Below are 23,750 nucleotides of genomic sequence, written 5' to 3' on the forward strand. Positions count from 1 at the left end.
CATTTGTACATGAAGTGAGAGTTGACATGTTCTTGAGGACATCATTAATCATCCTCTATGTGCGATTGATTAGATAAATAGTGATATGAAATGCTTACAGTAAACATACATCTTGTTTATTTATTTTGATGAATAAAGGAAATAGAGGGGACACTCTTTTCCTATCCCATCTTTAAACCACGTATTGCTGTCACTACACCACTCTCCCTTGTTTCCAACTTTGTTGTAAAAATCAATGTTAATTAACAAGATGTGTTTTGAATTTCACCTTTCTGAATGTATTTTTTTGTTGAGTTTGCATTTGACACAAATTATGACATACAGTGGGAGGGTGATGCCAGGTCATATTAACCTTTCGTTTGGATTTCACAAAAAGAGTCTCCGTTGAGGTACATACAGTCATCAGTTTATTTTACACAAGGCTGTATTTAAGCAGGCTCAAAAGGGATGCTTAAGTCCAAACACAGGTGTATGTGTCAGCAGTAACTAGTGTAATTACTGCATCTGAAGTGCTGTCCTGTCTGCGCTCAGGTGGACGGAGTAGCGGCAATAGCGGTGCGTTCATGACAATCATGACATGATTTCAATTATTATAAACTACATACTATTCATAGCTTTCATGTGACGTCACAGCATAGTGGAAACGCCCACCTGACGGGCAAAAGGCACTTTTTGCGGGCAAAACCCACGGGCAAAACCCACTTTTTGCGGGTTAATAACTTTGATTTCCCGTGGGTTAGGAAAATAATTCCAACGTGTCCGGATAGAGTAGAAGACAGGGAATCCAACACTATTTGAATGGAGTCGATCCTCCACTCCTATCACCGTGGACACAGCAAGGAGCTAATTCCCGGATATAAATATTCCCTCGCCTCGCTGACAGCGGGAGTTGGGAGTTTCGTCCAGCAGCCGGTGAACGCCCGGTTGATCGAGTTTCATATTAAAAGTATATCTTCTCGGGGTGTCAGCGCGGTGGTTAAGGGCTCAAAATGACCGTATACTGATGGTGAATTTAGCAATAATAGTCTTATGTTTGTACCACCTCCATAACCGGTGTTATTCACGGGAAAAGCCGGTCAAGGAGGCACCCTTTGCAGGTCAATAACTTTGATTCTCCGGGGGTTAGGAAAATAATTCCAACGTGTCCGGATAGAGTAGAAGACAGGGAATCCAACACTATTTGAATGGTGTCAATCCTCCACTCCTATCACCGTCGTGTATCTTGATAGTTCTTCATGAGTGAGGTGGTCTAAATAGTAGGCAGCCATGTTGAGCGATGTTGCTATGATACTTTTTGCCCGTCAGGTTGGTGGTTGCTAGGGAAGAAACCACGTGACTGAAAGCTATGAATTCTGAGTACCTCAGACTGCTACAAAAAATCTAAACAGATTCTGTTCATACAAAAGTGTTAATATACCTAACAATTACAAATCCTTTTCCCACATGACATTGATATGACTACAATTATGAGGTAATGTCACACATACTGTAGAAAGGGCTACGATAAGGCAATGGGTGGAACAAGTTATTCTGAAGATAGAGACATGCCATTCAGAAAATAAACATTGATATTATCCAATACATTCATCATTACATGGCAAATAATTAACAGATTATGACCTCCACTTCAGGTGACGGTCATTCAACGCTGGCATTGTGACATCACTTCCTAGGTAGGGTGTCCATGTACTTGCAGATAATTGCCAGCATGACTTCATCAGCACCTCCTCCGATGGACAGTAATCTGGAATCCCTGTGGATTGGAATAGAAATTAACACACATTCACCTACAGTTATTACCTCCACATCCAGAGCCATATTTACAGTTGATGTCAGAAGGTTACATACACCTTAGCCAAATTAATTTGAACTCAGTTCTTCACAATTCCTGACATTTAATCCTAGTAAACATTTCCTGTCATAGGTCAGTTAGGATCACTACTTTATTTTAAGAATGTGAAATATCAAAATAATAGTAGAGAGAATGACTTATTTCAGCTTTTATTTCTTTCATCACATTCCCAGTGGGTCAGTACACTTAGTATTTGGTAGTATTGCCTTTAAATTATTTAACTTGGGTCAAACATTTTGGGTAGCCTTCCACAAGCTTCCCACAATAAGTTGGTGGAATTTTGGCCCATTCCTCCTGACAGAGCTGGTGTAACTGAGTCAGGTTTGTAGGCCTCCTTGCTCGCACACACTTTTTAAGTTCTGCCCACAAATGTTCTATAGGGTTGAGGTCCGGGCTTTGTGATGGTCACTCCAATACCATGACTTTGTTGTCCATAAGCCATTTGCCACAATGTTGGAAGTATGCTTGGGGTCATTGTCCATTTGGAAGACCCATTTGCAGTGGCGGACTCAGACTGTTTGAAGGGCAGGGGCGAAAAGAAAAAAAGGGCTCCTACTGGACAACATGGGACCCCATCAGTGCACATGGTCAAGTTTATACCATTGGAAGGGCAGCCAATAGGACACATCCTCTAATTTTGCCACTCAAAAGGGCACTTTAGTGTGACGTTTTTCAACTGTGGGGGCACATGGTCAAGTTTAGACCATTGGAGGGGCACCAATAGGGCACGTCCTCTCATTTTCGCCACTCAAAATGGCATTTTTGCCACTCAAAAGGGCACCTCCCCTGTCGCCTCCCCTGCCCCCCCCCTGAGTCCGCCAGTGCCCATTTGTGACCAAGCTTTAACTTTCTGGCTGATGTCTTGAGATGTTCCTTCAATATATCCTCATAATTTTCCTTCCTCACAATGCTATCTATTTTGTGACGTGCACCAGTCCCTCCTGCAGCAAAGCACCCCCACAACATGATGCTGTGCTTCACGGTAGGGGGATGGTGTTCTTCGGCTAGCAAGCCTCCCCCTTTTCCCTCCAAACATAATGATGGTCATTGTGGCCAAACAGTTAAATGTTTGTTTCATCAGACCAGAGGACATTTCTCCAAAAAGATGGTTGTCCCCATGTGCAGTTGCCAACCGTAGTAGTCTGTCTTTGTTATGGCAGTTTTGGAGTAGTGGCTTCTTTCTTGCCGAATGGCCTTTCAGGTAATGTGGATATAGGACTCGTTTTACTGTGGATAGATACTTTTGCTGCTATTTTCTCCAGCATCTTCACAAGGTACACATCCACAGGTACACCACCAATTTACTCAAATTATGTAACAGGGTATATACAGGAATCTTGAGGTTCATTTCAATACCTTTCTAAGACTTTTTAAAGACCTTGTCAATATTTTTCCAGACCTCACCGCCACTTCCAGCTGTAACCGTTCACATCAGTGACACCTTTAACTTAACAGTTTTAGTTCGCAATAGACTAGACCACTGTCTAGACCACTGTCATACAACACAATTTACGGTTCATCTTTGTTTTTTAATAAAACTAATAAATTCACAAACTTTTACTAAAAGTTTTTAGGAATCAAACTCTTTGGACAGAGTCTAATTCAGAAAAATACCTACAAAACTCAAGACCTCATAAAATCGTGATAAGACTTTTTAATACTTATTAAGGGTCTTGATTTTCCCAAAATTTATTTATCAACTTTTAATACTTTTCAAGACACCGCAGATACCCTGTGTAAATTAGCAATAATAAGAAGCTTCTAAAGCCATGACATCATTTTCTGGACATAATTTTCCAAGCTGTTTAAAGGCACAGCCAACTTACTGTATGTACACTTCTGACCCACTGGAATTGTGCTAGTGAATTACAAGTTAAATAATCTGTCTGTCAACAATTGTTGGAAAAAACAATACTTGTGTCATGCACAAAGTAGATGTTAACATGAAATCTGTGGTGATAAACACATTTGTTTTAATGACTTGTAGGTATCATACAGTGCTATATTGGGAGATCATGGAAATACATTTATTTTCTGATTAGATGGGATTCTATTTGTCTGAAAGAAAATAATACAATTTGCTGTGCTGAGAAATACATTTATACACATTTATGAAAATAAAAACTAAACAATGAGTGGGATCACCCACACCTACAGAATAATTAACCATCTAATGTATGATAATATTTGATCATATTATCCACAACAGTGATGAAATAGGGATATTTCAATTGACTTAATTCAAGACACAAAGACCTCAGAAATATCACGTGTTGTTGCCTTGAATTGCTGGATCACTAGATGTCAGTACAGTGTAATAATTATATTTGCACTGCGGAGGATGAGTTGGCTACTGTCAGTTGCGGTGAACAGACTCATACTTTTGGTCTGCCCGATAGGACAGTATGGCAGTCAAGGGTCTCATAAATCCAAAGTGTAAATTACAGTGGTTTTTCCACTCTATTTTCTGTCACTGGTATTTAAAAAATTACCCAGAAGATCTTGGGAGTCTGGCTTCTTTGTGTGTGTTTCTTTCTAAATCACTAAGGGCTTTAATACCCAAATCCACAGAGAACAAAGTTATCTTTCTTTCCTGTTTATTTTCACTCACCTGTAGAATCTGCTGACATGGACATCACTGGTGAAGCCCATCCCACCCCAGAACTGCAGGCAGCTGTCACCCACCTCCCGAGCTAGGCGCCCTGCCTTCAGCTTGGCCATGGAAGCTAGCTTAGTCACGTCATTACCCTTGATGTACAGACCTGGACAGAGAGAGAGATTGTGTGAGAGTGGTTGATGCAAAACATTAGTACAAGCTAATCGTGTGTTTACACTAACCATGCTATGAGTCAGTGGATAACGTCTCAAATCTCTTCTGTGGTCTACTTAGTCCTAACATGGTATTGAAAGTCACTAATATTAGTTTTATCTATCCAGACCAGTGTACACAAGGACATACTTGATGAATTCAATTAGTGCATTGAAGCTGCTGTCCAGTAAAGTGGTTATGGAATGGATTAAAACAAAACAGAACCAGGCCTTGGAACCATGGGAAAATGTCAGATGTGTGCATCCTCCGAACAATGAATGTCATGCGGAGGGTTACTGGACCTCGGTGTGGACTGACCCACCTACAGAGCGGTAAAGGAGGGAGCGGAGAAGCTCAATCTCCGTCTCTAGCTCAGCCAGCCTGAAGTGGACGGACTGGTGGTAGAGGACAGGCATCTTAAAGATCTTCCTCTGCCTAGTGTACTGGATAGTCTCCTGGAGTACGTTCTCCATCGTGGTCAGAACTGGGAGGGAGAAACAGTAGAAAGGGTCAAACAGGATGTGAATGCCTTAGAAACATGTGATCCCACACCCATCCTGGATGTGACTGGACACACATACAATGTGCAACAATTCAAGTCTAATGGTGACATCAGAGTGTGTATGTGTTTTTGCGTTACGTAAATATCTGTGACTCTAACTGTTGTCAATAAATAAAAGGCTGCCCAGCAACTTAGTGACTGTCATCAAGGGCAAGACCCACACAGGAAGACAGTTTACATAACAAAAAATAAATTCCAAATTAATCCCCACTGGGAAGGACTTGACTCACCCTTACTGACATTACGCCAGTACAAATATTAGTGTGGATTAAGTGGGCCTTTAGTTATTTTTCCCATCGGACTACAGTCCATTAATTCTCAGGAATACATTAAAAAAACTGAGGTTGAAAGGCAGTGTCTCAGTAAGGGGGACAGAGTACAAGAATCTCTCTTCCTATTCCGATAACAGGACTTACAAACACTGTATGCCAGAAAGGTTAGTTGGCAATCAGTTGCGATCTGTCAATCTGAATGAAGTAAAAATAAAAACAATCATCAATCGTTGTTAAGTTCCTATTATCACAGACAATAGCCAGCAGAACGCTTGCATAATATCACATACTGGCTAACAAGAAGCTGAGGTAAAATGTTCTCGTACTACTGCAACGCACTCTTGGCCGGGCTCCCTGCCTCCGCCATCAGACTTCTGAAGCTCATACAGAATGTTGCCACCTGTCTGTTGTTCAATTCCCCAAAATTCTCCCATGTCACCCCCCTCCTTCACACCCTTCTGGCTCCCAGTACCAGCTCGCATCAGATCCAAGACCCTGGTGCTCGCCTAGCGTTCGGCAAAGGGGACAGCCTTTACTTGTAAGCAATGGGCAGCCCCCAAACCCCTGCCCGATCACTCCACTCATCCACCTCGGCTGGCCGCCTGGCACCGCCGCCTTTATGTGGATGCAGCGGTCATGCTATTTGGTCACAGCTTTTCACTGTCCTGCGCTCCGGTGGTGGAACAAGCTTCCCACTGCTGTCAGGACTGCAAAGCCACTACATATCTAGACAAAAGACCCATCTCTTCAGGCTACATCTTGACCCTCCCTCTTAAAGACCTTCATCCCCACTACCCCCATGTATAGTTTCTCTACTGTAAATAAAACAATTAAAAAGTAATTCTTCCTTCAATATATTATTATATGTTACTTGTTGCAAGTCACTTTGGATAAGGCGTCTACTAAATGTCAAACATGTAATGTAAATGTAATAAGAACGGAGTAGGGGTGAAGGTTGACTTACTGCTAGCTGCCGCAAAGATTCTCTCTTCCTGGAACTGGACCATCTGGTAGGTAAAGCCCATCCCCTCCTTGCCAATCAAATTTTTGCAGGGTACGCGCACATCATCGAAGAACACCTCCGCCGTGTCTGATGACCACATCCCCATCTTATTAATCTTGCGGGCGATATGAATCCCTGAGAGTGACAGAAAACAACACATCACACCACAACACATCAAGTGTCATCATGTGAGTCTTGGCTGGGATACAAGAGGCTGCCAGTCAGGATGAAACCTCATTTACATAATAATAAATATCCTGAACTGAAAATTACAGTATTGAGCATATTAAATAATCTCCCTGGACTATGAAGTCTGTAGATGACAATGAAAGAAGTGTATAAATAGAGCAAAAGTGTGCGCTGTTAATATGAATACAGTACAACTGATTATTGCTATGGTGACATAATATGTGACAGGGTCTGGTGAAAAAGGCCCCAAGTAGGGCACAGTAATTTTTCTGATTTTTCCAGATTACGGAAGTGCAGATTGTAAGCTTTCAAATGATGTGTCATACACTGAAATCTGAAGTTGAAGAAGATCAACTTGAACTTGCATATTTGATTGTTGGTACAACTCAAGTCAACTAACAGAGAAAATCACCCTCAAAGTTCACACTTTTCACAGGCAGGTAATGGGTGGGGTAGCTGGTTAACTCCACTCCCAACCACTACCCCAGGACAACCACTCCACCATTACACTATTCTAAGTCATTTCTGAATCATTCATAGATGTCAGTATGGTTCCCAAAACAAGCATGTCTCTGTTGTCTGATGACAATGACACTGTGTTAAGTCTGATGTTGTAGATCAATTCTGGAGACAGTCTTTGGCTGCAAGAGGCTTAATTCATTTTGCGTAATCGGTGTCCACTGTTATAGCATCAATTGCTCTTAAAAACGTTTGCAATGCCCACAACCACAGTGCCATTGTCCTGCTCCTCTTCCTCGACAGAACTGTCTCAACAACCAGTAAAATTAAGGGAATACCCCCCACACCATTGAAATACGCCCCCAAACACACCCACTCGCAAACAAGCTTTTTTAGTTTAGTTATTAGTTTTTTTGTTATTTAGTGATCCTAAAACTGTTGTTTGTTATATTGAGTGGGCACTTCAACACTTCAACTTTCGTAATATGCAAACAAAACGTAAACAACTTTTTTCTTTTCATTTCCTTTTTTTTAAAGAAGCTTTTTTGTCATTTGTGCGACTTGCCAACATGCAGACCTTTTCACCAGACCATGTCACATTGCTATGGAGTGCTCAGTAGTTCATTTGTCCACCAGTTACATCTGGTGCTTATGTTACAGACACTTGCTCAGTGTTAGTGGTTCTACCAGGCAGGTTCATGGGCAGGCAGATGAGGGACTTGTTCTTGTGCATAGGCCCATCGCTGGTGTTGGCTAAGAGACACATCCAGTCTGCCTGGGTGCCACTGGTGGTCCACATCTTGCCCCCATTTATGACAAACTCATCCCCTTTCCGCACCGCTTTGGTTGTAATGCCTGCAGGATGGAGAGAGAGACTTCTTCTTTAATAATAATAATAATAATAATAATAACAATAACAATAATAATAATAATTCATTATATTTATAAAGGGCTTTTCAGAGACTCAAAGACATGGACAATAATGGGTACACAGAAACAACAAGCAACAGATATCCGATTCACATTAGATTTATTTCCACATGAATCAGAGGCCTGAATCGGATCTGAGAGTCAGATTCAATGTTCTGTTTACTGGTTACACGTACATGTTACATATCCGATCTGTGCCACATGTGAGCAAAAAGTCGGAATTGTGTTACTTCTACCTGGCGGTGTAAACGCAGCCTTAGTCTAATCTCAGTGCTATAAGCAAGACATGAAGATGAAAAGGGAGGGGGGAAAAGTACACTACATATTACATTAAATTAATATATATATATATATATATATATATATATATATATATATATATATATATATAAAAGTTGTTATCATGGTGTGCCTCTAGTTCTTTGGAGTCTCTGCATAAGTAGAAAACAGAGTCAGGGCCTCCTCTCCAGGCCAGAGTTCAGCAGATGAGCACTTATTGAAAACTTGCCTCAGGCCAAAAGGAAGTCCGGCCGTAATAAAATACTACAGAGATAATGAAAGGCAGCCTACTCGCGACATCTGAGCCAGCTCCAACTTCACTCACTCCCAGGCAGGCTACTTTGTCTCCCATTATAGAGGGCTGGAGGAAGTCTCTCTTCAGCTCTGCTGACCCAAACCTACAGTCCCACGTTAGAAACACGATTGAAACAAAAACAATTGAAAACAGCCACACTTATCCTTTCATGCCATGATCAAGTTAAACATCCATACAAGATTGTGTAGGCTAATGTGCCCATGTTTTGAATTGTTGAAACTGCAATTAAATAATTATCGTGGATGATCTCTATTAACAACAGGGTGTGAGTGTGTATGTGTGTGTGTGTGTGTGTGCACGAGAGAAAGTATATTACCTGGCCAATGCAGGTGTGGCCATATCGGTCTGGACTCCGATGGCCATGGGGATCCCTCCACAGCGGATGTTCCCGAGCTCCTCTGACACAGCCACACTGTAGCTGAAATCCAGGCCCAGGCCTCCATACTCTACACAGGAAAATACCATGCAAAGACCCTCTTAGCCACACAATGAACAGAGATTTTAGTTTTTAAACAAAAAATGTTCAGTATGTTTTTTCGTTTCCAAAGGAGATTGTGACAGTTATGTTAACTGTGTATTAATAACCAATGTAAAAACACCTAACTGTCAGTTCTTCTTGCGGAGAGAGAGAGATCTCTATTCACCTTCTTTCTCATTTGTTTATTTGCTACAGAAGCAAGCATGAGATTATAGGGTGCTGTCAGCACCGCACACTGAATGCTAAAGGCCAATCAGCATGTTTTTCCATGTTCAGTTTAGTATTCATGTTAACGAAAAGGGGTGCTTTTACGTAAAAGTACAGTACGTACTTACGTTTAAGTACAGTTTCCCTAAAGTCTCCTTGTCTAAGGAAAACACATTAGATATCTGAACAATATGCCGCTAGGATGCAAATAACTGTCCCTCTGGAACATAAAGCTGGCCAATTTACAGACATCCACACTAATCTGCAACATTTAACCAGACAGTAATTCGCTTGGAAAATGACAAAGACCTGACACCCGTGACAGATTTTATAATATCAGTGACGACGAACCGATAAAAAACTGCGACTAAATATCAGACACTAGATAACCGACAGAACAGACACTAATGATGACGAGGATGAATAACTACAAGTACATTTGACATGAGAGGTCCCTCCTAGCCAGCAGGGTCAGTGTCACCTGCCAGACAGCCGTCACATAGAGGGGAGCGAGGGGGGAGAGACCAGAAAACAAGGAAGACAAGAGGAGAGGAAACAGACACAGCTGTGGGGAGATAGCTCTGTGACAGTGCAGGAACCCCGCGGAGGATAATATAGACAGAGGGAAACACAGAGAGGTGTCCCTGAGTGTTAACAAGCCAGCTGGCCTGAAAGTTCAGCAGAGGAAGAGAATAACAAAACAATCACTGTCACCAACCAATAGGCCTTACATAACATGTTCTATACCTCACATCATATTATGTTCATATAGGGGGAGGATTCCATTGTAGCACAAAATCTGCACTAAAAATTCATGTGGGGATTGCCACAAATGAGCCTAGAGAGTTAAAGAAGTCAAAACAAAACAAAAAAAACAATAGCCACTGAAACGGAGCACATTGTAAATCAGTGGAATGGCATGTCTGTGTGCCAACTGTTTAATTGGCTGTGTCGCCATGTAAAGGACAACATGGAAGTTTGGAACAGTGAATCCCTTATTGACAATGCATCTCCATGACATCCAGACCACCAAGTTTGAGGGAAGACCCAAAGTGAGGTACTGGACTAATTTAATGTGTCCTCATGTCTAGGCCAGAGCCATGACTAGGCAACCACGCGTCAGAACATGACAACGTTACATAAATCAGAATCCAAAAAGTGTGTACGTTCATGATCTCTCAGGATAGAAATAATAAGCATTGTGTAATACAGAACTTTATATCAGTGTATTATGAACAAGTAGGGCATCCTGAGGGAGTTAGGAAAAAACATGTGTGTGACCATCATAACAGAACTATCAGAAATATGCAGCTCAGAGGAACAACAGGTTGGGTTGCCAAACCCACCAGTCGGCCAGGAGACAGGCCAGAGTCAGAGGCTGAACTCTGGATCCCACTGTCTCGTGGAATAACACAGGGATGGAAGAGGTCACCAATGTTCTGTTCGCTGTTGCCTTGGCAACACTTCCTGTTCGGGGGTGTTAACAGAAATTGTGTCTTTTCACTATGGAAAGAAAAGGGAGTGTAAGCAGTTTGTTTCTCTTGTCTCAGAGTGTGAGGGACGAAGAGTTATCTGGCTCAAAGTCTGGCAACCCACATTGCTTTCTGTGCTTGCCTTGGATAGCCTTCTACTATCAACCAGAGTGGGTCATGCCCGCTTGATAAATAGCCTGAATGGGAGTGTTTCATGCAATACTGTATTTCCCAGATTTTTGTCACAACTCGAAGACACGTGAAATGGAATGCCCAGAAAAAGTGAATGTTTGAATGTTCGAGGCTGGTACTTAAAGTACCAAGGCCCAAGTTGTGTTTTTTTTGGCTCGTTATCTCTTGACCTCTCATTCCATAATGCCTCATAGTGATATTAGACATTCTCACTATAGTTATGTTTTCATTCCAAATGGTCCCTGCACTCAACAAGTCCCCCAAATTCCCCGGCGAAGGCCTGAGTGAAGTTTCTGTCTTCTGTATTTGATATTATAAATCCCTCAGCTATCTCCTCTTTTGATCAACACAGTCTACCTGGTATTTCTCCATTGGCCACAGCAGGGCGGTGCCTAAGCCTCTGTTCATAATCAGTATAATCTTATCCCATCACAATCAATCACACCATAACCATACATCATACACAGAGAGGATGCCATATTAGTTAGCATTTTAGCATACAAAAATCTCCCATTTGTACTGACTGCCTTGTACTGTTCTTAATGGGATCATTAAGAACAGTATTCACACCAGGTATAGTGACTTCATGATGTTGGGACAACAACACTGTTTTGCTACAACAACTACAACAACAACAACAACAACAACAGCCAATGTCCCTCTATGCAGTGTTGTATTAGCAGAAACATAAGAGGTTATCCTATCTGCCATCTGGTAATCTGGTGTGCCTGGGACAGCCTTCCCTGGCCCCCCTCCTTCTAATCCTGCCTACTAATGCTATAGGCCTCTGCAGTCAGCATTTTTGAATGCTCACCTCCCTCTCCTCGACCTGCAGATTTATGAGCCAATCCTCCCATAGGACCAAGCAACACAGTTTTCTCATTAAATTGCCATATACTGTAACAAAGGGTAATAAAATCATTATCACATTTCTGGATTTTATTCTTCTCATAATCAAAGTTCTATTGTAAAGTATTTTTTTCTACGTAAATCTATAGGCTACAGGCATCTGGAAATGGGAGGCGACTGACATTTTTTGTGAGTTGTTACTACTCCTAACTAAGCAAAAGTCGTCACACATGGAGGTTCTTTATTCCACCTTTGATGAAGAACACTGCTGAGTTTGACAGTTCTGTGTGGAAGCCATTATCGTTAGTACGCTGACTTATTATCTTTCATGACCCTTTCGCAGGGAATGAGGCTCCTCCACACTGAGGAACAATAGATTTGTTTCTTATTTTCAAGCTACTCCTCAGATCGCTCATGAAAACACTAGATTAATTAAACTATCTTTATCGTCTGAAATGAGCCATCTTCTGATGAAAAAATGGTTTCGCCAACACCGCTGTTTGAAGGGAAGGTATGGTTAAGAATCATTTTAAGACATTTTAAACATTAAAAAACACAAGTCGACAAAACACCTTTTTGCACTTTCAATGTTTGAAAAGACTGCTGACTGGGTAGTTTTGAGGCACTTGAATCTTAAGTCTACGTACCAACAGGCTTGTTGACTCCCAGAAATCCATTGTTTCCAAGGATCTTGAAGACTTTGTGGGCAGGAAAAATCCCGTCTGCTTCCCATTGATCCACATAGGGGTTGATCTCCTGGTCAATGATCTAAAACAAGACAACACAAAAAGAGGAAGGGATGACCAACACGTAGACATGGCAAAACATAGCCAAGAGACCAGGCTTGGACAGAGGTGTGTGTGTGTGTATGCATGTGTAGACTTATGAATATGAAATTAATACAGGGTGGATACACACACAAAAATACAGGGTGCATTGAAAAAATAAATCACATACAGTATACTGTGACAAGAGGGGGATTCTATTATGCATGCAGGCCATTTTCCAGATAAAAGAATCATTATATCTATCTCCAACCGAATAACTGATAACAGATGAAATCTAGGGTACTTCCCTGACCGATTTAGGAAGGTGAATGAAGATACAGTGGGGGAAATAAGTAGCCTATTTAATAATCTTTTTTTTTTTTCTCAACATATTTCCATTGCAGCTATTCACATGCAATATACACCAGACATTGGTATTAACCCAATACAACTACACAGTTAACGAAATTGTAACACTCCAATCATTAAGAAAACTTCATGTGCAATACAGGGGAATGACAGAGGAAGTATTGGACACGCTAACTGAAATGTATTTATGTATATAGGCTACTTGGTTTCCAATGACAGCTTCAAAACGTTTCCTGTATGAAAAAAATAATCTCTCAGTGATCAGGTGGGATTTTGGCCCATTCTTCAACACAGACACTCAGACAGTCTTAAAATCTTGAAGATTCCGGGGGCCCGCTGGTGAATCTTGATCTTCAGTTCAATTCAGTTCTATTGTCTATTGGATTTAAGTCTGTTCATTGACTAGGCCAGTCCAACACCTTTATTTCCTTCCTCTTGAACCAACAGAGAGACGTCTTGCATTATGTTTTGGATCGTTGAAAGATCCACCCACGTCTCATCATCCTGGTGGACGGCAACAGATTCTTCTCAATAATATACTGGTACATGGCCAAACATTGCGCGTCATATTGCTGCCGAAAAGCTACATTTCCCCAGTAATCTACAGGGAAATCTGTCTCCAAATGTTCTGTAGCAAACTTCAAACAAGCTTCAACTTGTCTTTTCTTCAGTAATGGAGTCTTCCGGGGTGAGCACGAAAGGAGTGCATTACCTACTGTTCTTTGTGACAACTGTACTCACTGCTGTGGCCTGGGGTGGTCCATTGGTCTAGCACCATGGTCTACAGTGCACACATATGCCACAGATCTCTTCTTTTACCGTCCTTCACAGTTAAGAAAATCATAAACTGGAACTTATTTGATGTGCAAAATACTACACAGCAGCTTTTAGTAGTTAGCTTTTCCAATAAGGCACAAGCAGTTTTTCGCGCTCGGTTTCCCCTAAAAGGGTCCGTGGTCGTTCTGATGACAGGGAGGCGATCTATGACTGCTCTGATGAATAACCAATCACTACTGCTTTTATCCAATAATAACATTTTCAGCAAGCACAACGTTTCTTCTGGAACTTATTTTTCTCGTTTCATCAAACCAAGTACAGCGACACCCATCTTCCCATAGAAATGGTTCAATACTGTTACAGTTACATGCAAATACATGGGTCTAGAGAGATTTGAGTGAGAGGTTCATGTTGGTCTTAAGTTGAGACATTACCATAGATCCCCCATGAAGTATTTTTATGACTATGGATTGGATGATATATTTTGAAATCTACCTTAGAGCCGTTCCATTCACTACCAACTCGGTTACTGCCAGTCCCCATGCGTCATACTGAAAGGCTACACTTAGGGAATAAAGGGGTGAGGAGTTGGTCCCTGCTCTACTATGGAAATGCTCCAACTAAGCCTTTGTACCATGACTATTTTTTTGCCAGGAATAGGTATACAGCTGGAAAACCACTCACAGTATCTGAGACAGTATCTAGAGTACCTCTGTAGCTTTACATAAAATAATTAGGCCTATGGTATGTGTGTTAAGGTACTAACTTTACTCTTAAACTAGGCCTATGTAAAAACAAGACAAGCAGACATTATGCCGTTACAGTACAAATGTGCAATTAATTTATTATGCAAGATTGGTCTGCAAGTCCATGAAAATCAAATCAAGCTCAAAATGGTTGCGCAAAATGTCCTCATAAAATTGGAGTCTTCATATAGGAGGAAATGTTAAAAACAATTAATACTGCCTTAAAAAATGGTTTGATATTTTGCAATTACCGTTGCTTCCTCACAATTTCATTTCAGTAGTTAATGTAGAGAACACAATGTGTTAACGCACTGGCACCTTTAATGGCCAAATGTGTCAACAGACCCTTGACAAACCTGTCCATTAAACTGCTTTCAAGCTCTGCTGTGTAGCACAATACCTATCTCAATAGCAGGTAGAGAAAATTAAAGTCAATCATTAAAACCACCATAATTATGCAATTAAGGGGAAAATGGCTAATTCAGTCAAAAAGCTTCATTAAGTGCATTTGCCACTGTCAGGGGCAATGAGTCATTTATCATAATGGGATTTGTAAAATGGGATTTGTAGTTTAAATACTTTAATTCAGTCTTACTCAACAAGTCCAACTTTGCTTAAAGTTGATAATTTACAACGTACTAATTTAAAGTATTGGAGTAGGTTCTAGGCTCTATAGGTTCTAGGCCATCTTTCCACTGGATGGAATTTTAGGGCAAAAGAAAACCTGTGTAAGAGGTATTACCTCACAAAAGTTATTTTCATACTCTGAAAATATTGTGTAAGGGATAGGAACTCAATTCTTCTCCAAAAGATACACAGAACAATCTGTACCCGCCAAGAAAAATACAATACAATCAAAGTCACAGAAAGACAGCTAATATACAGAGAGTATGGGTCCACTCCCCTTTCCACTGCAATAAATGTCCAAAGATTAAATCCTAAGGAAAGGAAGGGAGGCTCTGCTAAATCTTGGAAAGGGAAACGTTCAGGTCTACACGGACCTTAAATCTAAAGGTTGTAAAGGTTATTGTGGACTGTTAATGCTGAATATCAGCAATATTTCACATCACAGAGCTGAGAGTTGTTAGTGGATGTCAAGGACAGGGCTCATCCGGGCCTTTTCAAAATGACCGACAGTCTGGAGGTAGTGCTTTCCCCTGACACTGCTGTCTAACGCCTGCAGTAACACCTCGCCTATATTAACACTTGTCATAAACATTGACATTCTACTTTATTCTATGAAACAGTATTCTGATTGGATTTGCAATGTGATTGTGACCCTCTGACCTCACACAGTCAAGGATTTCCCATCAAACATCTTGTATTCCAAGTTTACAATACCCCAAGGAATCCTCTGGTGTGTCTTTTAATAAACTAAACTCCCTATAGTTCCTTTCCTGCTTTGTGCTATTGTTATTTATTTCCTTTTTGCATTTATATCCTTCCTATTCTTACCCATGTCAATTTATTTTCAACCTTGGAAGCATCCTTTGAGGGTTGAGTCACAAAACAAGGTTCCTTCCATTTACTGCTCAATCTTTGTTTCCCGCTTTGTATGGGCTTGCTGTATTTAAGAATACGATTTAAGAACAATGGGTGGCTGTGGCTCAGGAGGTAGAGCCGGCGTCTAGGTCGGTGGTTCAATTCCCGGCTGGCCATGTGTCGAAACACTGAACCTAAAATTGCTCCTAATGAGTGGTAGCGTGCCATCATTGGTGTGTGAATGAGAGGCCATTGTAAAGTGCTTTAGAATAAGGCGCTATATACGTGCATTGCATTTACAATAGACTTAATAAACGAAGTGCACAAGGGCATCTGGTGGACTTGATTTTGTTCCTCCAAATCATCATTCATAGTTCGTAGTTAAATATCTATGGCTATTGTTTTTCAGTGATGAAGTAGACTAAGATTAATAACAATAGTTGCACTTTGGCATTAACTCCAGTCCTGTCATTTGAACTACAGCCATAAACTCAGTTCATTCTATCAGGTCATGCTGAATAGAACATTCTGTACATGTTCACCCATATTTTACTTGCCAAAGTTTATTTGCCAATGATATGAATTACAGGCCTCTCTTATGTCTTATGAATATGTTGCGAAATATCTGTTTAGTGTATCCATGCTTCTTTGAACAATTACTTTCTGTGTTTTTTTGATTGCACCTGTCCTGTGTACGCATGAAAACGGCGAGACGTCGCGTTACAATGGATCTTCCCTTTTCCTGTCGAGTCCAGAGTGAAAACAAATGGAGTTTAAATGACAGGGTTTTTGTTGGCTTTTTCAGACCAGACCAACGGGACAAGCACAGCTGCAAAAGTCTGGTTCGAAGCAGACTTGAAAGCTCGGGAACTATTAGCTACTAGCTAGATTGGCTAGTATGTATGTGACCTATCACCTACTTCCATGCCCCTCAGTCAGCCTGACGTTATGTAGCCTGAATGTTAGTCGCTCGTTCTGCAAGAATGTATAAATCACGATAACAGCTTCATAATTTTTCCTTCAGAGGTTCATATCAGACACTTCTTAGGCTGGGTTTCATGGGCAAGCTTGCTGCTATGCTAGCAGTCTTGCATACCTTTTTGAGGGATTCCTTCAGTGCAAAATGCTCCTGAGTGTAGAGGATATGATCAGCCACTATCTCAGGAGGACCACTGGCATCGTTGGGCTTGGAGGACACGTTCTCAGACAACGTCCGTACACTGCCAACCGAGGTTAATTTGTAGAAATTACGGCGGCTAGCTGCTAAATTCAGCCTCAGGACGCCTTTGCGGAGAGCCATATCCATGCAGTGACAGTTCGCTGTGTGTGCTATGACTTGCGCATGCGCAGATGGCCGCGACACATAAGCACTGTGGTGAGGGGTCAAGTCAGGTAAACAGGGGTGCAAACTTGTCACCTTTCTGCTAAATTAGCCGTTTTTACTTCAAAATAGGTCATCCACGTGAATCGTGTAGATCTGAAAATATATATATTTGGGGTGGGGGTCTACGGCTCATCCAATAAGTCACATGATGACTATTCTTCTAACTAATCTTCCTGTCTGCTAAACTCCGCTCCATATGAAATAACTTTTAGCTTCATGCAGCTAGGTACAATTCTAGACAGTGTGGAGGACAGTCACACTAAGCAACCTGTTTTCACCAATTGAGGCCCCCCCCCTCCCGTCAACTAAAATGTTAGTGCATTGATAATTGTCTTAAAAAAAGTGTCACCTTTTTGGGCCATCATCAGTTTGCACCCCTGAAATAAAACATTTAAACTGCACCGTGCCACGTGACATTCATACCATAAAAGACACGTGCAGTGCCTGGCAAAACAATTGATCGATATAATTTATTAGTCTATCTTAACGACATGAGCAACAACTTATGATTGTTACTGTTATTGTGATTGTGATTGTTATTGTTATCATCATCATCGTTGTTGTTGTTGTTATTATTATTTTACAAAACAGTCAGGGTAATAGACTTATAAGCAAGCTCATTTAACGACAGTGGTTCGGTCTAGTAATGAAACAGATGGTGCACACTCATTACAGAAGAGCCACAAGAAGCACTTTAAACCATCAAACAAAGCTCTGACAATCATTGCCCAAAACAACTCTTATTTATTGTATCAGGAAAAACAATACAAGATTACAAATATTAGGGGCGTAATCCAGGTATGGATTGTATACAGAGGTTTTAAAATGTATTTACAGAATTATTTATTATTTTTAGTATTTCCTCTTAGTTGATAATCCATCAATGTTTCATAAGGGTGAATGTCCTTGGGAGCTAGTGAGGGGCTAATCCTAAGTGAAAGGAAAAGCTCCTCTGTCCAGTTTAGCAGATGACACATCCACCCTTTATGTCCTTGAATGGATTCTTATCCTCGGCGATGCCTTTGACAAGAATGTCTTCCTCCACTCCAGCCTGGATCTCAGCCTTTATCTCTTCACAGCATTTAGATTTCTGAAATAATATTCAACTGGGTTTAACACAAAATATAGCTTTATCCAATGATAAACTCCTTTCACTCTCACTCATTCTCTTTTATGTTGCAGATATCATTATTTGTTAGATAGTTATTACTATTATGATATTGTTGTATATAAAGTGTAACACAATTAAGCTCTACTGCTATTAAGGTGTTTAATTACTGCATGTTATACATTATCACGAATACATTTATCTTAAAGTAACCCTGCAATCCCATATAGATGAAAAGCTTGTAAAGAACAACAACATTGTATTCAGAATTTAGTCAAGATAGCTTGTAAAGTAAAACTAAAAGCAGTCATTGCAAATGAAATTCATAGCAATCTATGATTGAACTTACCAATGCCCTCTCAAGCTTGACTTCACGTCTGAGCTGTTCTACCTGAATTACAGCCTTGTCCTTGTCCGTCAAAGTTTCGATGTCAATGAACGGCATTGTCTGTAAAAGTACAAAAACATCATAGCCAAACGAAATATTCAAATATTTACATACCAGAGACACACTCACAACTGTGTCTTATCATGGTTTCTTGCATTACATTATGGTTAACTGTGTTTCTATACAGAATTGTTAATATCCTACATTCCTGCTCTGAAACATACTTATGTTTTTCCTCTCTAATGAATGAATGAATTTAACCATAGTATCTATCTTTATCTTTATCTTAATACATTGATTAGATAAAAGAGAAGTAAATAAAATACATACCGGTGCTTATAGAGAGCTGTCTTCCACTCTTGAAAACTACCACAGAATCTCACTCCTCTCCCTCAATCCGGGTTATAAAGTAATCTGTATCAACATCCTAATCTCTTAATCTGATTAAAACAAGGCCCCTTATTTGATCATTGCAGCATCATGGCAAAGGAATAGTGAATCACACAGATGTCTTTTTTTGGTCTCATTGACATTGTTGTTGTAATTTCTATGAATGGCAATGAGAGGAGTTGGGAATGCATAGATATGTACAGTAATTTGCCACAGGTGTTTCACTCCACTGTTCCAATGCAAATATGGATCAAGGGGACTGGCACAGTGGTTCAGTTGATCATGATAAGAAGGCTAATCTGTGTTTACCCTCAGCCTATCATGTTGTCATAGGATACATCTTTGTCCCAAATGTGATGACGATAGCATTTCTCCAAGACATACGGTATAAGAGATGGAAGAGCTTCATACTAATCAGTTATGGAATGGATACTTCAAGATGCATCCATGAGAGGAAGTGCAAACACCACACATCCAAAATTAGAGTCAATGTAGGCCTAATAGTAATATAAGATAATATGTATGTTTAGAGGTATACATTGGCCTTGGTTTAAAGACATTATGCACCTGTTTTGTTTCTTAAATTCTTTACATCAGCTCCCTCAGAGTTCGAAATGTCTATAAAGTAACTTTAAGTGTTGAACTTCTCATGGACTAAAAATAAAATATATGACATTTTAATGCAGCAGAATTGAGAGGTATGGGAGTGCAGTGGACAGGCATTATTCAGTTAAGTGACAAAGCAGGAATATTGTCCCATGGAAAAATTACCTGGAGGTCACACTGATGACAGCATTCAGTGACTGAAAATATTGACGCAAACGTTTTGGCTTAGCTATGGTAGTCAATAGGTAGTCAATAAGACAAAAAGGAGAGAGCCTTATCAAAACAAGTAGAACTCATAGGTAGTTTGGATTTGAGATCTAATGAGTTATCACATTCAACCATATATTCAGCCTATTGTAGAACCATTCCTAACACTAACTGTAGGCTACACGATGAATGAATGAATGAATGAATGAATGAATGAATGAATGAATGAATGAATGAATGAATGAATGAATGAATGAATGAATGAATGAATGAATGAATGAATGAATGAATGAATGAATGAATGGTCTTTATTGTCATTGATATAGTACAGGTACCAAACAACGAAATTTGGGAGGGGGGGGGCTCCCCTGGTGCTAGGAAAAAAAAAACTAAAAACAAGAAGGGAAAAGAGCTGGTTTACATACATAAAGCCAAAGGCTATGTACAATATCCACTATACTATACTATACAAATAAAACACTGTGCTGTACGCTATGCTATACCTATTCTAACATTTCCTATCTCTGAACCTTATGTACCCGAGGGTTGTCATATTGCACATAGTGTTATTGCACATTCATTTAAAGTGTCGCAGTTTGCAGGTTTGAAATGTTCACAGTTGTGTTTCAGTATTGCACTTGATTTCAATCTAGGCACGTAGACATAGTCCTAAAGCAGGACGAACAGAAGACTATTCATTCAGAATCAGGATAGGCTATTGCGTAAATATATTACAAACGATGTTTCTGCTATGAAGTAATCGCAACATGCATCACCATTATCAACTCTATCCTAGTATGGAAATGAGTCATTATCCCGCCCCTTGGTTTCCCGCAGGAAAACTTTACAGGAGTATAAAGCTGACGACGATTGCATTTGGAGTGCGTTAAAAGTTTGGAGAGTTGGAACAATCGTGCAAAAAAAATGGAGTTCGGTTTATTTACTTGCGTTACACTTATCTCATCGCTTTATCAGGTTTCCGCGTTGGCCTCTAAGAAAGGTAAAGAAAATACTATTAACATTTTTGGAAGCTTTATTCTAGACGGAACCTTTGTTCAACTTAGTTGAACCAATGCTGATTCTGAGTCCTCGAGGCGTCTAAATAATTTGCCATCACAGCCTTTAAGCAACGGGCGACACTACACTACAGAAACAATGTTGAGACCTAATGCTGTAGAAAGAATACAAATTAATGATCTTTGATCTTCTCTTTTCAGAGGTATGTCTTCTACAAGTTGACGAGGGACCTTGCAGAGGGGACATTACGCGGTTTTACTACAACACTATCAGTCAAAAATGCGAGGAATTCAGTTATGGAGGGTGTCAGGGGAATGGCAACAACTTTATGTCTTTTGAGCACTGTCAGAAAACATGTTGGAGAATACCAAGTAAGTTTGACCTTTATTTTTATTTATTTTATTTGTTTTTACCTAAGTCCATTTAGTTTTGGCATGCCTAGCAGAGTGTTTCGTTAACTGAACTAAAAACACAAACACAGACCACTTTGTTGTCTTATTATCAAACTATAGAAAACTGAAGTTGTTTTCAGAATAATGACGGACCATAGTAAGGACAAAAGTCAACAAGAAGTGTATTTCTTTCAGAGATCCCCCAGATCTGCAGGTTCAGGGGGGACGGGGGCCCCTGCCGTGCCCTACTTCCCCGCTACTTCTTCAACATGACCACCATGCAGTGTGAGATGTTCTACTATGGGGGATGCCAGGGCAATGACAACCGTTTCCAAAACCAAGTGTCCTGCATGGAGTACTGCAGACCACACAGAGGTATGTGGAGAGAGTTGAAAAATAACATTAAGGCTGCCAGTTTGAACAGTACAACAACACAAAGGAAAATTAAAACATTTTCACTTCTAGCCTCATGCCATAATCATTAAATGCACGTAAGAGCAAGATTCCACTTCTCAAGTAATAGGTATAGTTATGTATTACATTTGTACATTTCTATTTCTTATGAAATATGCCTGATTCATTCCAGAACAGGATGATCTCGAAACAAAATGAAGAAATAGCCCTTTTCAATAATTGGGCAAGAAATTGGGCGTAAAAAAAAAAAAAAGGAACACAGTTGAAGATGTTTAAGCAATTCGGGAAATGGCAGTACCAAAGTAACAAACTGCTCTCTAACAGTTGCCTAACAAGAGTGTCAAGAGGCATAACATTTTCCAGAAATTATTATTGTCTTCTAATTTTTTGCATAAATGAGCCTCTTAAAATTTGATCATTTTTAAAATGTGTTGTTTTGTATTATCAACAGCTACTCCTGTGATCTGCCATGACCCTCTGGACAAAGGAAAGTGTACCGCCTCCATACCGCGGTACTACTACAACTCTGCCTCTAAAATGTGTGAGGAGTTCATGTACACTGGATGTGGGGGAAGCAGCAATAACTTTGTATCAAGGCAAAGCTGCAGGAATGTGTGTACTAAAGGTATGTGGCCAGGCCCTGTAGCCAAGTACTCTGTCCCAAATGAAGTCTGCTCCATTGAACATGTTTTTTAGTCCAGCAGTTGGCTTAATGAGGCCCTCTATGTACTGTATATCTGAAGATAGTCAGTGATTTTACTGGGTCAAACAAGGGACCACAATTGAAAATTAACAAACAACAAATGTGAAAATATGTGTACTAGATTAGAGTATTGAAAGTTACTGTTTATGATCATAATATACTGTATCGATACTAACTATCTGACTTTTTAATTTGTTTTAGGTGGCCGGTCACGGAAAAAGCCAAAATCCTATAAGGTCACGGAAAAAGCCAGAAATCATATAAGGAGAAAGACGAATATAATAATGTATTAATATTAAATACATGCCAAATACATGCCAATGCACATGAGTTAAATTGACGGCCATTAAATATGTTTTACTGCACTGAAAGTGATTTCAAAACTAGTTATTGCACTGCCTTTTCTGTAATGTATATACTGATATCTTTGATGAAAGTTGAAAATGGTCAGTAAATCAGTAAAATGTGAATGAACTTCAACCAGCAATAGAAGACAATATGGAATGCTGCATAGCTCATTTATTATAACTCTATTATATTTTTATACACTTAAAAAAAGGTTGTCTACCATTCATGAAGTTACTATTACTGTTGAACTGTTATTTGTACTAGCAAAATAATACAGATATGTGTTGTATTTAGTGTTTTTTATACACTGTATGTATTGTAAATGTTGACAAAAATCTTTGGTTAGCTTTATTCCTGTTGTTTTGTGTCATAATAACATATTTTGGATGAAATAAAAGACACTATTTGTCTTTACCCAGTTCTTTCTATTCTAGCCTTGTTTGGATAGTCCCATTAACAGGCTGATATGTAACCTTGTTTGGATAGTCCCATTAGCAGGCTGATATGTAAAAAGGCTTGTGCATTTTCCTCTGGGGTCCTCTCTTACCAAATCATCACCTGAAATTCGGTGCGGTAATACCCTCTTTTGTTCCCACTTTATCTAACTTTATCGCCATCTACTCTTTTTCTTTATCTCAATCTTTCAGTCTATATCCTCTTACCTTGCTACAGAGTGAAACCAGGAAGGAAGCTCACTGGATGGAGCTGCATTTAGAAGAAAGTCAACAAGCTAAATTACATGATAATTTTGTTTCGTAGCAGGAAATATATGACAATGTAATA

At 39.9% G+C, this 23,750-nt stretch overlaps 2 protein-coding genes across 2 annotated transcripts; one reads left to right on the top strand and one right to left on the bottom strand.

Moving 5' to 3' along the window:
* Positions 1–106: 106 nt before the first annotated feature.
* Positions 107–17,327, bottom strand: LOC308158909 (putative acyl-CoA dehydrogenase 6). Its single transcript, XM_080532623.1, has 9 exons — positions 17,107–17,327; positions 12,517–12,637; positions 8,988–9,117; positions 8,647–8,753; positions 7,834–8,001; positions 6,460–6,633; positions 4,984–5,145; positions 4,464–4,614; positions 107–1,753 (listed from the first exon to the last, which is right to left on the bottom strand). The coding sequence occupies exons 1-9, from the start codon at positions 17,314–17,316 to the stop codon at positions 1,663–1,665; spliced, it is 1,314 nt and encodes a 437-aa protein (XP_080388749.1). The 5' UTR covers positions 17,317–17,327; the 3' UTR covers positions 107–1,662.
* A 3,674-nt stretch (positions 17,328–21,001) lies between these two features.
* On the top strand, positions 21,002–23,083 carry tfpi2 (tissue factor pathway inhibitor 2). The gene is made up of 5 exons (XM_080531188.1): positions 21,002–21,093; positions 21,311–21,481; positions 21,698–21,877; positions 22,368–22,541; positions 22,821–23,083. The coding sequence occupies exons 1-5, from the start codon at positions 21,018–21,020 to the stop codon at positions 22,910–22,912; spliced, it is 693 nt and encodes a 230-aa protein (XP_080387314.1). The 5' UTR covers positions 21,002–21,017; the 3' UTR covers positions 22,913–23,083.
* Positions 23,084–23,750: the final 667 nt, after the last annotated feature.

This window comes from Nansenia antarctica, assembly GCF_963989245.1.
Source record: "Nansenia antarctica genome assembly, chromosome: 5".
NCBI classification, from domain to species: Eukaryota; Metazoa; Chordata; class Actinopteri; order Argentiniformes; family Microstomatidae; genus Nansenia; species Nansenia antarctica.